Source organism: Heptranchias perlo, chromosome 20 (assembly GCF_035084215.1).
Source record: "Heptranchias perlo isolate sHepPer1 chromosome 20, sHepPer1.hap1, whole genome shotgun sequence".
Taxonomy (NCBI): domain Eukaryota; kingdom Metazoa; phylum Chordata; class Chondrichthyes; order Hexanchiformes; family Hexanchidae; genus Heptranchias; species Heptranchias perlo.
In genome coordinates, this window is record NC_090344.1 from 39,213,161 (window position 1) to 39,229,825 (window position 16,665).

At 43.6% G+C, this 16,665-nt stretch overlaps 1 protein-coding gene across 1 annotated transcript in view; it reads left to right on the forward strand.

The window, feature by feature from the left end:
* Positions 1 to 16,665, forward strand: part of LOC137335729 (anthrax toxin receptor 1-like) — a 147,749-nt gene that overhangs the window by 14,850 nt on the left and 116,234 nt on the right. Inside the window, exons 2-5 of the mRNA XM_068001045.1 lie at positions 4,405 to 4,476; positions 4,751 to 4,822; positions 11,570 to 11,651; positions 13,034 to 13,067. Coding sequence (XP_067857146.1) covers positions 4,405 to 4,476; positions 4,751 to 4,822; positions 11,570 to 11,651; positions 13,034 to 13,067 — 260 coding nt within the window. The remainder of the gene's footprint in view (positions 1 to 4,404; positions 4,477 to 4,750; positions 4,823 to 11,569; positions 11,652 to 13,033; positions 13,068 to 16,665) is intronic.

Genomic DNA, 16,665 nt, shown 5'->3' on the forward strand with positions numbered 1-16,665 from the left:
ACTGTTTTAAACTCCCCAAATTGCTGGCCATTTTGAATAGTATCTACAGAGAACAAAAGCCCCTCTTTTCTGGTGAGGAAGAGTTATGATGGACTCAAACAACAGCCTGTTACTGATTTTCCCAACAAAATGATGGCATTGTTCCAAGCATCTTCCGAAACGGAAAAGGAAAAAATGCTCAGGATGGAATAGTATGGCTGCATTGTCTTTGAACAAGGCCCCCATTAACAAGACCATGCACGGCTGGTTTAATTAAACGCCAACCCTTTGCCGCATAACACCCATGGCACTTATCATATTTGTGAATGAGAAAAGTAGACTGTTCTATGATTGGATATATTTAATATGGCAGAGGACTATTTCCTTTATCCTTTCTAGCAGTGTGAAGACAAATGAAGAATTGAAAGAGTTGGATGAATTGAGCAACAGGCTGTTTCAGCCAATGATTAAGCATAAAGCTAATGCCCCCAAATATCTGCTTTCCTTTTCATTTATTATTGCTTTTAAGGTTTAAAAACTAGCATATGCTTAATAATAGGCATTAACTTTGGAATGATCATTTGTTGCACCAGTTCCATGTCATGAGTTGGGCAGATGGCAGTATTAAACAACAAAAATGGATAGTGCTTAACCAAATGTTAAACACTGCACAGGTGCTGGTGTTGAAGTTTACCTGGGTTTTGTACATATAGAGGACACGGTGAGCAGATCTGGCACGTGATTAGGAAGAGTCAACCAGATAGGGAATAATTTCAGAAAGAAGCTCATGGTTTGCCCATTAGTGGAGCTGGGGGAGCAATTTACTGATTTGTTTCAAATATACTGGATGGTAACAAATTATTTTGGGGTAGCTTGGGAAAGAATTCCAAAACTTAGCACTTCCAATTGCAGCAAAGATAGCTAAACGTAAGCTCATCCTGTCTCATTGGAATGTAAATGCAAAAAGGGCTGGATTTTATCAGACCAAATTAAACAGAACAAGTGCAGCTGAACAGCTACAAACCCAAGTTTCCTGATGGACACAGCCAATTACCTTTAGATATTTCATTCCACTTGTTGTGTTGAATATAGTCAGCCAGGTGATTGAGACAGAAAGCAGAGATTAGGGTGTGGTTGAGTAAAATTGTGCAATGAACAACATACCCAATTTAATTGCTTTGTGTTCTTTATTCACGACAGATACCTTCTGTATCAATGGAACCACTTTTAATGCCATCAAATGCACTGTATTTAAACACAAAAATGATAGAACACGAAGCTTCCAGATGGACTCTTAGACAAAGTAAAGCTTGCATGTTATAATTAGATCAAGGGGTAAAGGGTATTTTGAGCAGCTGTGGAGATGCACGGAAGCCATTTGTGCAAGTCATTCTGCAAGACATCAGTTGTTTGAATTTGAGAATTGACCACAAGTCATTGCTGGATACACAAATCCACCCACTTAAAATCAAAGCAGTCAGCCATGATTGAGTTGCAAAAAGGGTTACCATCTTGTGGTTAGGTTGACTCCCAGAGTCACTCTATGGTTTATGAGGATAAGCCATGGCTTTCGTTGGACCATCTGGTCAGGGTATGTCAATGATAAACCTTCCTTTCATCCCAGTCTCCATATGGTGAGCCAGGTTGACTAGAAATGCTAATATCAGGTGCATATTATGTCCCCCCCCCAACCTTTAAATTCCAATCGTTAAAAACACTAAATCTGCATTGAAGCTAAAAGAGAATAGTAACTGACAAAAGCTGTGGTTGTTATCCATTCCACTAATATTGTTGCTCCCAATGAGCTTGAGCAGTAACAGGAAGTAATAGGTTATTTGTGTATGATTGACAACTGACTTTTATCTGACCCAGATGGTCAGTATCTTTGCTTATAAACTTTCAAGTGGAGTTCACTAATTCCAGATCTAAATGACAACTTTCTCTTTTAGAGTCCATGTTTAGTTAACTTTTAGATTAGAAACAGATTGACTATACTTCCTGCTCCGTGAGCACATTAAATGGGATTGCTGGTCTTTGCACTGCTTCAGAACCAATGGACCAGCACAAGCTCCATTCTGGACACTCAAGTCACAACTGCTTCAAGACATTCAAACTCAACCCCACACCTAACTGCTTCCTCTGATTACTTTCAAACCCCATTTTTCTTCAACATACTTTATCTATGGTTCTTTATGACTACATTTGCCCATGTAGTGCTTTGGGATGTGAATGGTGCAAAATAAATGAAAGTTCTTTTATTCTTTAAAAGTCTCTTCTAACTCTTCATTTCCCCAAAAAGTCACCAATATTTTTGATGCCAGTTTCAAGCCCATATCTACTGCATTCCCTGACTCAACATACAGCAGCCCAAAACAACTTCCAGACACTCCACAACACAAACTTCTCACATGAGCTGAAGTTGCTATTCAGTCAAGTCAAGCCAACGCCCCCCCAATTGCACAAGGCCACCGAACCATCCCTTCACTCTTAAATACTCACTTAACAACTCAACCAGTAATTATACAAGCAATTTGCATAGCTCGTGATCTTAAAACACAGTTGATTTCATTCAATTGTGAAGTTGATTGTTGTGGCAGCTTTAAGCAGTAGTCAGTGCACTCAACAACTTATCCCTCAATATCACTAATGATATGAGACAGTTCTTAAAGTATAGTTGTTTTGTTCAATTGCCCTACTGTGCAATACCTAGATCTTAATCCCCAGGAAAAACTACAATAAAACCTTTCTGATAAGATAAATGAGCAAGATTAAGTAACAACAACATGCTTGCCCAGCTTAGTTCCTAAATAGGATTAAAATGGTACAGTTTAAAAAAAAGTGATCATGCGATGTGGGTGACATTTGCAAGATGACATTTATTGTCCATCCCTACATTCCTTGCGAAGGTGGTAGGGGGTTTTCTTCTCAAACTGCTGCAGTCCTTGTACTGATGGTGTATCCACAATGGTGTCAGGACAAAGCAGCCCGCTTGATTGGCACCCCATCCACCATATTGACTCCCTTCACCACCGGCGCACCGTGGCTGCAGTGTGTACCATCTACAAGATGCACTGCAGCAACTCACCAAGGCTTCTTCGACAGCACCTCCCAAACCCATGGCCTCTACCACCTGGAAGGACAAGGGCAGCAGGCGAATGGGAACCATCAACTCCACATTCCCTGCCAAGTCACACACCATCCTGACTTGGAAATATATCACAGTTCCTTCATCATCACTGGGTCAAAATCCTGGAACTTCTTACCTAACAGCATTGTGGGAGAACCTTCACCAAACGGACTGCAGCGGTTCAAGAAGGCGGCTCACCACCACCTTCTCAGGAGCAATTATGGATGAGCAATAAATGCTGGCCTTGCCAGTGATGCCCACATCCCATGAATGAATGAAAAAGGTAGGGAATTCCAGAATTTTGACCCAGTGACAAGGAAGGAACAGAGATAAATGTCCAAGTCAGGATGCTGCATGAGATGGAGGTGATGGTGAGCATCAATGTTGTGAGAACATAATCACTTCCAAGTTGCCCTGCAAGTCACACACCATTCTGACTTGGACATATATCTCCATTCCTTCATCATTACACAGTCAATATTCTGGCGATCAGTCTTGTGGCTCTTCTCTGCACTGCCTCCAGCTCTCGGATATCTCCCTTGTTTCTCAGTGTCCAGAACGGGACTCAGTACTCAAGCTATGGTCTGACCAGAGCACTGTACAGTTTTGATCACGACTTCCTCTAACTTATATTCTACTCTTTTGGCTATGTGGTTCAGTATTTTATTTGCTTTGTTGATTGCTCCTTTGACTTGGCTGGACATCTGTTAAGACTCTTCGATCTCCTTAAGTTTCTTCTTTAATTATTTCAACACCATTCATGGAGTGTGTATGTTTCCCATGTGCAATACTTTACACTTGTCACATTACCCTTCTAACCAGTACCTGTGGTTTTCTATCCTTCAGCCATATATTTATCCATAACTGAGTTCTCACCCCAATGCCCACAGCATTTGAGCTGAATTAGTAATTTTTCACGTGGAACTTTATCAAATGTCGAGGCACAAAACATCATAGGGTCTACCACAGTTGACTTAGGTTGTCACTTCCTGAAAGAAATCAAGGAGGTTAGTCAGGCAGGATCTTTCCGACTAAAGCTGTGTTGACTGTTATTTACTAGGTTGCTTTTGTACAGATAATCCTCATGATTACTCCTGATAATCACTTCCATTATTTTACATGGAATGGAAATAAGATTAATTGATTGTACACAATGGAAGTAGCTGATTTGATAGGTCAAGTGGTTTTTGTATCGAGTGCTTTCCAATGTTCATAAGAAAGAGAATTATCAAAAATGTAATTTTTTTTTAAAAATGCATCCGAAAACACTAATTGGTGAATCTGAACTTGACTTTCAGATCTGGGAGCGTTCAGCACCACTGGAATGAAATTTTTTTCTTCGTTGACCACCTTGCCCACAAGTTCATCAGGTAAAATATCTTCCCCGTGTTTCCCCACAGAAACGCACTCTTAAAGAAATCTATTTTTCCTCTCGTGCATCAAAGATGAGCTATTTTGAGGCTCTCCAAAGCCAACAAAAAGAGATTATCTCTTTGCTGTTTGTGGGATATTGCAGTGCACTAAATGGCTGCCTCATTTTCCCTCCAAACGAACAGTTACTGAAGTTCGTTTTCAAAGCCTTTGTTATTTGCATTTTGAATAACTTTATTCTACCTGGATGGAACATTTTTTGTTCTTTTACAGCCCTCAGCTGAGAATGTCTTTCATCGTTTTCTCTACGAGAGGTACCACGCTGATGGCCTTAACAGAGGACAGGTGAGTTATGTGCGCTTTGTCCAAAATGTTCTTCAATAAAACATCATAGACTGATACAGCACAGAAGGAGGCCAGTCGGCCCATCGTGCCGGCTCTTTGAAAGAGCGATTCCAATTAGTCCTATTCCCCTGCCCTTTCTCCATAGCCCTGCAAATTTTTCCGTTTCTACTTTTGAAAGTTATTACTGAATCTGCTTCCACCACCCTTTCAGACAGTTCCAGATCATAACAACTCGCTGTGTAAAAAAAAATCTCCTCATCTCACCTCTGGTTCTTTTGTCAATCACCTTAAATCTGTGTTAACATTAAAAGTACAAATTAATACAGTATCTAAGGATGCAAATACTGGAATGTACAGAGTCCACATACTGGCTATCATAAACCACATGCCAGAATGTTTTGACATCAGCTCAGGGCAAATGTTCCTGGTAGTGTTGTAAGAAATTTGGAGGTGACACCAATTGGTAATCAATGTTTCATTTATTAATAGTCAAATCAAACATGTAGAGGTTTCAAATATTTAGACAAGAAAGATCAAAACAATATTAACCCATTTGAGCTCTGGGCAGAGGTTGTAATTAAGTTGGCGATATGGTCGTTTTATGTTTTCCCACAGTGAGGGAGTCTTCTGATAGTCGGATGTCATTCTGACTGCGGTGTTGCCTTCGGACAGCATTCTTTCGACAGCTGGTGGTCTTCGCTGATTCCTCTGCCCTGAGCTCAAATGAGATTGGGTTTTTATGTCCCTCCTGGCAGGAAACCCACAACATATATGGAACAAAACTCATAAGACCCTTATAGATTAATGAAGTTGTTTTCCAAAGAATTTCAGATGGTCAGATACCATTAATCATGTAATCGTGATATCCTTCTGCAAGGTTATTTTTCAAACAATTCAAGATGGTCTGTTTGCCCTAAGGTTACTCATGTAACCACAAGATCCTTTTCCGGCTGTCTAGCTATCTCATCACAGTCCTGAACTTGCTGCTATCTTTGTATTATTGTTCCACTTTTTGGATCGTTGTTCCTCTTTTATCACATAGCTGCTCTGCCAAGCAAGGAGGGTGACAAGAGTCAATCACTAGTCAAAGGTTAATAGTTTCCAGTAAAATAAGCCACAGACTTAGCAAAATAGGCAGCACAGCCTGCAGAGCATGATGGTTAGTAGCTTTCCAATGTTCTTAGAGGGGCCCTGTACACAGAGCCTTTTCTCAGAGCTATAATGGACCATGGATACAGAGCTATACTAATGTTGGAATGAAATACTGCATCACTTCATGGACACCCACTCCATTTTGACCAGTTTTCTGCTACTGGGGCAAGAGGGGAGGAGGGCATGCATCATATGATTTTGGAGGGTTAAAGGTCGGAGCCTCTTTGCCATTTCATGGAATAATTCCCAATGTATTAACATTATTAACTTGCCCTCTGAGTATTCGGTCATGCAGTGCACAGGATAAATGGATCAAGGGAACTTGAGTCTTACCAAGCGTGCCATCTGCAAGCTGGGGTGGCAGTAAATTACCAGTGAGGACCTCCATCTCATATCCATGGACAAGGTCTTGGTATGTGGTGGGTGACCCCAGAGTACCAGATCATTAGAAGTATTCCATGTATGCCAGGCAGTACGAGAAGCATGGATGGAGATATTCTACATAAATACCTCCGCAGTATCAAATGAATCAATGCTCTGGCCAGTCAAGGAATTGCAGACATCTTGCAAGGCCCCTCCAGGACACGGAAACAGGGAAAGAATCTGTCTTTAATGATGCCAGAATAGCACAAACCAGGATTATTTGTTAAAATAAAATTCAATTTACAAAAACATTGTTCAATGCTATATTGGCCGGACAGCTCACATTCCGCATCTGGCAGCGCATCATTTAAACTCAAGCAAATCGTCCCACAGGCACTTGAAAAGCTGGTGACTTGGGACATGTTGAGGAGTACTTCGAGACATCCCCAGCTGAGAAGATGGTTAGTTGGCTGTCTCAGGTAGAGGCCAGCAGAAAGCTGTTAATTACCCATCAAAAGGGAACAGCAGTCCTCCTTATAATTGGTCCATTCTTCAGTCAGAACCCACAAGCAACGTCTGCACAACAAAGCTTTTCACCAGTCCCATCCTTCAAAAGCCAGCCTGGCGGTTTCCTGGCAGTCTGAGCTGGACTTTTATACCAGCAACGTGCAGTTGGGGAGCACATGATCAATGTTTAACCTCTCAAGTGCTCACGGATACTTTGAGCGGCCTCAGTAAGAGGATTGTAATCTTATGCACATGGACGATGCTCTGGCACTGTCAGCGTGGCAGTTTTCACAAACGTGGAATGCCCCTTTTCCCATAGTGCACAACAGCAGCAACAAGACTGTATGTGTTATATATACCACGCTGCAACTGTGGGAAAAGAACTTACTGACGGCAGCAGCACAGTAGCAGTGTCACAAAAATTAGACCCCAGTATACCATCCTGCACCACCTGCCCTGGCTCTTCTTTCCTGTCCTCGCTCCTGATGCTGACCCTCTCTTCTTCACCTGTCCTCGCTCCTGATGCTGACCCTTTCTTCTTCACCTGTCCTCGGTCCTGATGTTGACCCTCTCTTCACCTGTCCTCGGTCCTGATGCTGACCCTCTCTTCTTCACCTGTCCTCGGTCCTGATGCTGACCCTCTCTTCTTCACCTGTCCTCGGTCCTGATGCTGACCCTCTCTTCTTCACCTGTCCTCGGTCCTGATGCAGACCCTCTTCTTCACCTGTCCTCGGTCCTGATGTTGACCCTCTCTTCACCTGTCCTCGGTCCTGATGCTGACCCTCTCTTCTTCACCTGTCCTCGGTCCTGATGCTGACCCTCTCTTCTTCACCTGTCCTCGGTCCTGATGCAGACCCTCTTCTTCACCTGTCCTCGGTCCTGATGCTGACCCTCTCTTCTTCACCTGTCCTCGGTCCTGATGCTGACCCTCTCTTCTTCACCTGTCCTGACTTGCTTTGAACTCCTGTACTAATATGTGACGGAATATTCAGTGGACCATCAACGAGAACCATCCCATCTGCCACCTTCCTGAGGCTTCTGTCTGGAGCCTCTCAACCTTCGATGCTGTCCTGCCACCTGGAGTTCCATTCTTGAGTTTCACACACATTTGTGTATATTCACATGAGAAAGCTTTTATATATTTTGTCAAAATGATTCTCCTGAATTTAACTTCTATATACAATGGGTTAATGAGATCATTAGCAATGTTTGGCAAAATTGATAGCAAGATCAGAATTTCAGAGTTGTGAGTTAATTGAAGCCTTTCTTCCAGCTCCCAGTGAGGGATGTAATTTGTCACTTTCCACCGTGTCTGGTTTGTAGCGAGTCACTATATCAGGGCGACAGAAAATCTCGCACCTCAGATGTGAAGAATGTTGACTGCTCTGAACGTAAAGTAGAAGGAGTGGGTCAGGTTGGATTATGTGGAGAAACACTTGTGTGGACTTTTTTTAAATATTTGTTCATGGGATGTGGGCGTCGCTGGCAAGGCCAGCATTTATTGCCCATCCCTAATTGCCCTTGAGAAGGTGGTGGTGAGCCACCTTCTTGACAACTGAGTGGCTTGCTTGGCCATCTCAGAGGGCAATTAAGAATCAACCACATTGCTGTGGGTCTGGAGTCACATATCAGCCAGAACTGGTAAGGACGGCAGGTTTCCTTCCCTTATGGGCATTAATGAACCAGATGGGTTTTTACGACAATCTGGTAGTTTCGTGGCTACTATTGCCGATACTAGTTTTTTTTCCAGATTTTATTTAATTGATTGAATTTAAATTTCCCAGCTGTCATGGTGGGATTTGAACTCATAACTTCGGATTATTAGTCCAGGCCTCTGGATTACTAGTCCAGTAACATAACCGCCAAGCTACTGTACCCACTTATGCAAACTAGATTTGGAAGGAACGGCAGCATATTAAAATGGGGAAAGTCTACAGTAAACAGAAAAGGGTGAGGTTAGCACTCTGAGGGTAGTAACTAACACCAGAGTTATGTTCAAACTCCGCACAATTACTGAGGGAGCTGTGGACACAGAAGAGAATTCGTTTCATTTTCTCTCGACTCCAATCAACAACAACAGGCCTTTCTGCCTGATCAACTAAGCAGAAAAGCAGCTTCTTGAGGCTATAAAGAAACTTGCAAGTCTGCCTTTGCCATTTTCGGCATTGCCCTTCCCAACATTCGGAATTAATCAGAGACACAGCGACAGGCTTCAGGGAGGGAAACCAACCCAACACTTTGAGGCTGCAAAGAAATATTTAAAAGGGATTCGTTCCAGCCCAGCCGAATCACACATTATTATTAATTTTCCAATTGGATCCTCCTGTTTGCCTTTCAGAGTGAAAGGGGCAGTGTTCCTGGATTTGGGAGTGTTCATCAGTTTAGGCTGAAATCCCACAAATACAGGGGTCACTTGCTTAACTGGGGCATGCCCACCATCATACCCTGCCAGAAGCCCATAGCCACCACTTGAGGTGCCCCCCGGCCATTCTGCACCAGTGGAAAAGAATTGGAAGAAAAGTGCTTGGCTTCTAGCCGAGCCTCTGTACCTTCAGAGTAAGGTAATTGATCCCCACAGTAAAGGTTTAGGGCCTTCACTGGGCCCATAATGGAACCTGTACCTGGGAACTTCCCTCCACATGCCGCCTTGACATATAGGGGATGGATGGAAGATTCACCCAAGAATCCCCCTCCAATTTTAGGCAGTGGTGAGATTTAAATGAGGCCCGATCTCAAAATGGCTCACACTATTTCCCTATGCATTCTCAGCAATAGTCCTGTTTTTCCCCCCATTTTCTCCCTGCCCCTCCTGTCCTGCAGGTGTTGGTTCCTTGCTGAGATATGCTTTTATGAGGGCAAGATGCCCTCTTGTACCTCATCCAAGTTCCTCCTGTATCAACCTTGACAACAAGTGTTGGTGGACGATTTTACCAAGGGAGCCAACATAGCTCATCCTTTTCCTGGGCTCATCCTGTGTCCATGCACACAGGTTTCCAGTAGGAAATTATCAGGAAGTAGGAATCCATCAGGAACGCAGAGGCAAATTAAATTGCCCCTATCACTTCACCAAGCTCACTCAATCCAGATCCCATGATTGGACTTGAACCTTTCTGCTCTGCATGCCTCAGTTCCATACTAGACAATGCACTCGTCAACTAAGCCATTGAGTGTGCACCTTGATCTATTCAGATTCCAAAAACCTCTGAACTCTTTACAATCTACACGCTTTTAAAATCCAAGCTTGGTATCACTATTTCCCAATTCAACTCAACTTCTTTCCTCGTCTTTTCAGCCTTGGCAGAGTCCTGCACTTGGAATCTTGGCCCTTCACCGAGGCTGCGCAACAAAAAAAAATGCTTCATTTCTCAGACAGTTACATTCAGTGAATCGGAATTGGTTTTATACGAAAACCAAGCAATGGTTGAATTCATACTGTGAAGAACCAAGAGTATTAAACTTATTATTATGTTTGGAAAGCAAGCCAAGGTAAACTGTTGAGGCATGATGTATCTTATTTCACAAAAAATAGCTGCCACCCTTTGACTTTTGACCCTCCTTTGCAGATGGATTGCTCACTTAGCCAATAAAATTGCTTCTTTGAACTCGTCGATGCTGCTGAACAAGTTTCCTCCATCCTGTTCTTGACAAAACAATATTATTATTAGCAGAGAGCATTGGAACTGGTTCTTTTTAAATCAAGCATTGTGCATAGGAACAGACACAGCTGCCACCTGGGGGCTTCCCCATGTGTCCTGTACTAAACCAGACACGGAAACAATATTGCTGAATGTTTCCGGTCAGCTTACTGAAATTGCAAGCGACTTGCTTTGATGAGGCACTATCAGCAGAAATGTTCAGTTTGTCAGCATGAAACCCATGTTTCTCTTCTCCAATTTTTTTCTGCTGAAAACACTGGCTCATGATGGGAGGCTGTTCCAGGATACACTTCGATGTCTTGCCCAAATGGATGTTCTTTATGGGTGAGGCCAGATAGTGGGTGAGTTTGCAGGACAGTGACCTCTCTGGGGCACAGACGCCCCACCCATCTCAGCGTAGATCACAGTTGGACCTGAGCCTTCTCTGGTGTGTGTCTCTGGTGTGTATGTCTCAGTCCTACAGTTGTCAGTGCACTTATCAACTATGCCATCAGGAAAGTACAGGCCTGCAATTCTAAATAGTAGCTGGTTACCAAGGCATCACCAAGGTGCTGTGTGCTTTAATATGGGCCTATGTAAGACTGGTTAAATTACAGCTGGAATGCTTACCCTTAGCATGTTTCAGCTGCAAGATCCATGTTTTTCACAATTTTTTAAATCAAATTTATTATTTTTAAAATAAATATTTAGGTTAGTCTGGTGCTACACAATGCTTCATGGGACATCCTCAGTGATCAGAGATCAGAGCCTCAGAATCTAAGCCATGGGAATATTAACATATGCATGAAATTCCTTTGGCCGTTATTTAATCAGAGCCATTAAAATTCCATTAAAATAGCAGACAAAGGAATTTCATATATTAAAAGTTAAGCGTTTGTAAGCTAATACTCAGAGTGAAATTTCAAGGAGCTTATTCTAATCAGTAGCTCCAGTAATGTCTGCGAAACAATTGATTTCCGTACAGATAGCTGTGTAAGTCCAGAGAGCGAAAAACGTTTTAGTCAAGGTAATTAGATCAATTTATTGCCTATAAAATACTTAACGTATTTTAATGGTCTTTTTTCAAAAGGGAACAAATTCGCAAAGGATTGGAGGAACTGCAAATGGTGCAGCCTGGAGGGGATACCTACATGCACGAGGGCTTTGAGAGGGTACAGTCTGCATTGTGCTTCACTACTTGTATTTTCTGAGGGATGAGAAATGACAATCCTCGAGAATAAAAGAATTTCCCATCTGGCAATTCCACTGAGTCTTGGAGGGGGCAGTGGCGAGTCTCTGTCAACGGTACTCTACCTTTGTAGTGTGGTGAGGGAAAACCTTGACCTTTAACTAATTCAGCGCTGGATTTAACAATGGCACCATCCCCATATCATTCATGGTGTCAAAGTAGGTAAACACAGGAGGAGGCCATTTGGCCCATCATGCCAATGCCGGCTCTTTGAAAGAGCTATTCAACTAGTCCCATTCCCCTGCTCTTTCCTCACAGCCCTGTAAAATTTTCCCCATCAGGTATATATTCAATTCCCTTTTGAAAGTTATTATTGAATCTGCTTCCACCACCCTTTCAGGCAGTGCATTCCAGATCATAACAACTCGCTGCATAAAAAAATATTTCCTCATGTCGCCTCTGGCTCTTTTGCTGATCACCTTAAATCTGTGTCCTCTGGTTACCGACCCTTCTGCCACTAGAAACAGTTTCTCCTTATTTACTCTATCAAAACTGTTTGTGATTTTGAACGCCTCTATCAAATCTTCTCTGTTCAAAGGAGAACAACCCCAGCTTCTCCAGTCTCTCCACATAACTGAAGTCCCTCATCCCTGGTACCAAACTAATAAATCTCTTTTGCACCCTCTCTAAGGCCTTGACATCTTTCGTAAAGTGTGGTGCCCAGAATTGAACACAATACTCCAGCTGTGGCCTAACCAGTATTTTATAAAGGTTTAGCATAACTTCCTTGCTTTTGTACTCTATGCCTCTATTAATAAAGCCCAGGATCCCACATGCTTTTTTTAACAGCTTCATCAACTTGCCCTGCAACCTTCAAAGATTTGTGAATATATACCCCCTGGCCTCTCTGTTCCTGTGTTCCTTTCAAAATTGTATCATTTAGTTTATATTGCCTCTCCTCGTTCTTCCTACCAAAATGTATTCTTGTACTTTATGTTGCCAGCAGCCCTGCTTGTTAGAGTTGACAGCTGTGCTTGGCTATCTCTTAGTTTGTAAAACCCAGGGACTCGCCCACAAGTACAACAGCTGCTCTTCCAGTTTCAGATCACGGGATGAGAACAGTTCAGGCCCAACTCTGTGGATTGTGTATATGGACCGCACCCCATTTCTGTAATCTCCTGGGGGGAAAGGCTCTGGTCTCGAGGCCCAACCCAGATGGTGGGGGATTGAACACCAGAGTGCGGAAGCTACCAGCTTGCCGCCTGCACCACACCGAGGAGCTGCATGCCATGGTTTTACGGGTACAGTCTCCCGATTCCGACCTTCTGTTAGCGCCTCTGATTTCAATGCTTTGTTTTATTTCAGGCAAGCGAACAAATCTACTACTCAAACACCGAAGGTGAGTGCAATCACTGTGCAGGCTTGATCACTGCGTACCCGGATAATGCTACAAAGGATGTCCCTCATTGTAATGCCAGCAGTACTATTGAATGGTTGTATCAAACAAGTCCTCAGGTCATTCTCACCCTAAAAAGTTACCAGTCATGGTACCTGATGCCCATTTACCTTATACCTTATCCGCCAATGGCTAGAGTCCCATCACAGTGAGCTCTGTTAAGTAAATAAAGCAATTTTTCCAAATGGTCTTTACCACCCTGGTAAGCTTCCTGCTCCCTGTACGGCCAAGAGCACCCTACCCATTAGGGCATTGGTTTTCAGGATTATCTGGAGCTGAGCGAAAAGAATTCTAGCCCCTAGTAATGGGTCTGTCCCTTTAAGTTCCTTTAATGAGCCAGGCTGGCCGGTCAGTCACCAACCGTGTCCTGGGTTACTGTGGACCAGCTTGGTTCAGTTATCAGATTACCTAGTCTGACACAGAGAATGGTTTGGATCTGAGCGTCCAGGCGTGTAATCTTGGAGCCACCTTGACCCAAAGACAGCCATCTACCTCCCACCCCCTAAAAAGAGCATAGTCACGCGCTGGTCATTGGACAACTGACAAACAAAGGCACAGCAGGTACTAGCAGCTCCTCACAAGTAGGATGGGGAGCAGCACAACTCACTATAAAATGTATATGAATGCATTGTCACCACCCACCCTGCAGTACCCCATTGAATGGTGGTTCCACCAGTTGAAGGTGTGGAGATTAAGTAGCAGCTGCTTCTCTCTCGGCTGCCCAATCAGGGTGGGCACAAGCCCTGGATATATGCTTGCGTGTTCCGATACCCAGTCTCCGTTTTGTGCCTTCCTGCAGCTGTTATGGCACGTCTTACATAGTTCCTCATCAGTTTTATGATTGACGTGTACCTGCACGGGGCAGCTTGTGACATGCCAGCCACATTGTGGTTCTAGACATCCAAGTTTGGAGCCATGTACCAGGTTTACTTACTACCAACTACTTAATCCAGGGTCTTTAGAGTGCAACAGAGGCTGACTGCCTTCCAGGATACTCAATGATAGGTCAGTTTAGGCAGGATCCATCTTTTCTTAAAACCATTTCCCTCTTTGCTACCAATCTATTTCACAGCTTGGTTCTGAATCTCACACAAGGAAGTAGCCTTTCTGTTGCGTGCCTTGAAGTTCTGAGTCACAATGGAGAATTATTTGCACACCTTATACATCACACGTTTAACCTGCATTGGGATTTTGCTGTCACTGGAGAAAGATGAGGAAGACCAAAGTGTCCTTTGCCTCTCCTCAGTTCAATCCTGAAGCATTATGTCCAAATTAAAATTAGTATCCACCAATACTGATATGAATCAACAATTGGAGCAGATGCTACTTCTATCTTCCAATCAACACGTAGAGTTCCCCCCTTGAAATCCATAATACTGCATTTGGGGACAGACCATCATAACCCACGGTGCTGAAAGTGTGAGTAAAGTGCATTAAATTCACAGGTGAGTTCACCAACAGTACAATATAATTTGTGAAAAGGAGCAGCGTAAGACCTTCGGAAATCCTCAACTACAACACCATCCCTAATGATGCCATGCAACGCCTCACTGATGATGACAATGAATAGAATAGGTGACAGTGGACAATCTTGCCTCACTCCTTTTGAGTTGAATACACCCTCAATACTTGAACTCTGCTCCCATATCAGGGGAGGCTAGTCTAACACCTCCCAACTCTGGCCTCCAACCTCTCTCTTTGTTGAAACATGATGTGGAGATGCCGGTGATGGACTGGGGTTGACAATTGTAAACAATTTTACAACACCAAGTTATAGTCCAACAATTTTATTTTAAAATATTCAAGCTTTCGGAGGCTTCCTCCTTCTTCAGGTGAATGTGGAAATGAAATCCTCGAACCTATCGCATTTATAAATCACAGAACAATGCCTGGTGATTACAGATAGTCTTTTCAACTGCCCGTTGCCAAGGCAACCAAAGTGTTCAGACAGATAGGTGTTACCTACAAGGCCACCGAATATACAAATGGCCAGAACTAAAAAAACAGATGATGTGGAGATGCCAATTAAAGAAACAGAGCGAGAGAGGCAGAAACATAGAAACATCCGGAAGGAAAAGACAGCAATTGACCCGTTATATTAAAAACAGATAACATTTGTTCGCTGGTGGGGTAACGTGTAGCGTGACATGAACCCAAGATCCCGGTTGAGGCCGTCCTCATGGGTGCGGAACTTGGCTATCAATTTCTGCTCGACGATTTTGCGTTGTCGAGTGTCTCGAAGGCCGCCTTGGAGTACGCTTACCCGAAGGTCGGTGGCTGAATGTCCTTGACTGCTGAAGTGTTCCCCGACTGGGAGGGAACCCTCCTGTCTGGCGATTGTTGCGCGGTGTCCGTTCATCCGTTGTCGCAGCGTCTGCATGGTCTCGCCAATGTACCATGCTCTGGGGCATCCTTTCCTGCAACGTATGAGGTCGACAACGTTGGCCGAGTCACAGGAGTATGAACCGTGTACCTGGTGGGTGGTATCCTCTCGTGTGATGGTGGTATCTGTGTCGATGATCTGGCATGTCTTGCAGAGGTTACCGTGGCAGGGTTGTGTGGTGTCGTGGACGCTGTTCTCCTGAAAGCTGGGTAATTTGCTGCGAACGATGGTCTGTTTGAGGTTGGGTGGCTGTTTAAAGGCGAGTAATGGAGGTGTGGGGATGGCCATAGCGAGGTGTTCGTCGTCATTGATGACATGTTGAAGGCTGCGGAGAACATGGCGTAGTTTCTCCGCTCTGGGGAAGTACTGGACGACGAAGGGTACTCTGTTGGTTGCGTCCCGTGTTAGTCTTCTGAGGAGGTCTATGCGATTTTTCGCTGTGGCCCGTCGGAACTGTCGATCGATGAGTCGAGCGTCATATCCCATTCTTATTAGGGCGTCTTTCAGCGATTGTAGGTGTCCATCGCATTCCTCCTCGTCTGAGCAGACCCCGTGTATTCGCAGGGCCTGTCCATAGGGGATGGCCTCTTTGACGTGGTTAGGGTGGAAGCTGGAAAAGTGGAGCATCGTGAGGTTGTCCGTGGGCTTGCGGTAGAGTGAGGTGCTGAGGTGCCCGTCTTTGATGGAGATTTGTGTATCCAAGAAAATCTGTTGAAACAGATTTCCCAGGGAGACGGTGGAAGCAGTTAGTATTGATCCATTCAAATGCAAATTAGCTCGATTTCTCCCAAAAAATAACATTTTGAGATACAGTATTGGAGTAATTTGAGACATGACATGTGGTAAATGTAGCATGCTTAGGAGGAACAGGTAACGTTGGATCTTTGGTTCCTAAAGCTCTCCACCATTAGGGTTTTTCTTGTGGATCTGTTGTAGACTAATTGATAGAGATTAATTGCTATGATTAGTCAACAATTCTATTTTTGTTGTATCATGTGACTACCAGGATGGTATAATGAGAACTAGATGGATCCTGATCTTTTTTCGTCTAGCAATTCCTATGTTCCTATGAAACCTTTCTTGTCTCTACACTACTATTGTTATTGCTCCGCTGACCTTTGCTCCCTTGTTTCACCTAAAGTGCACAGATGCCATCCT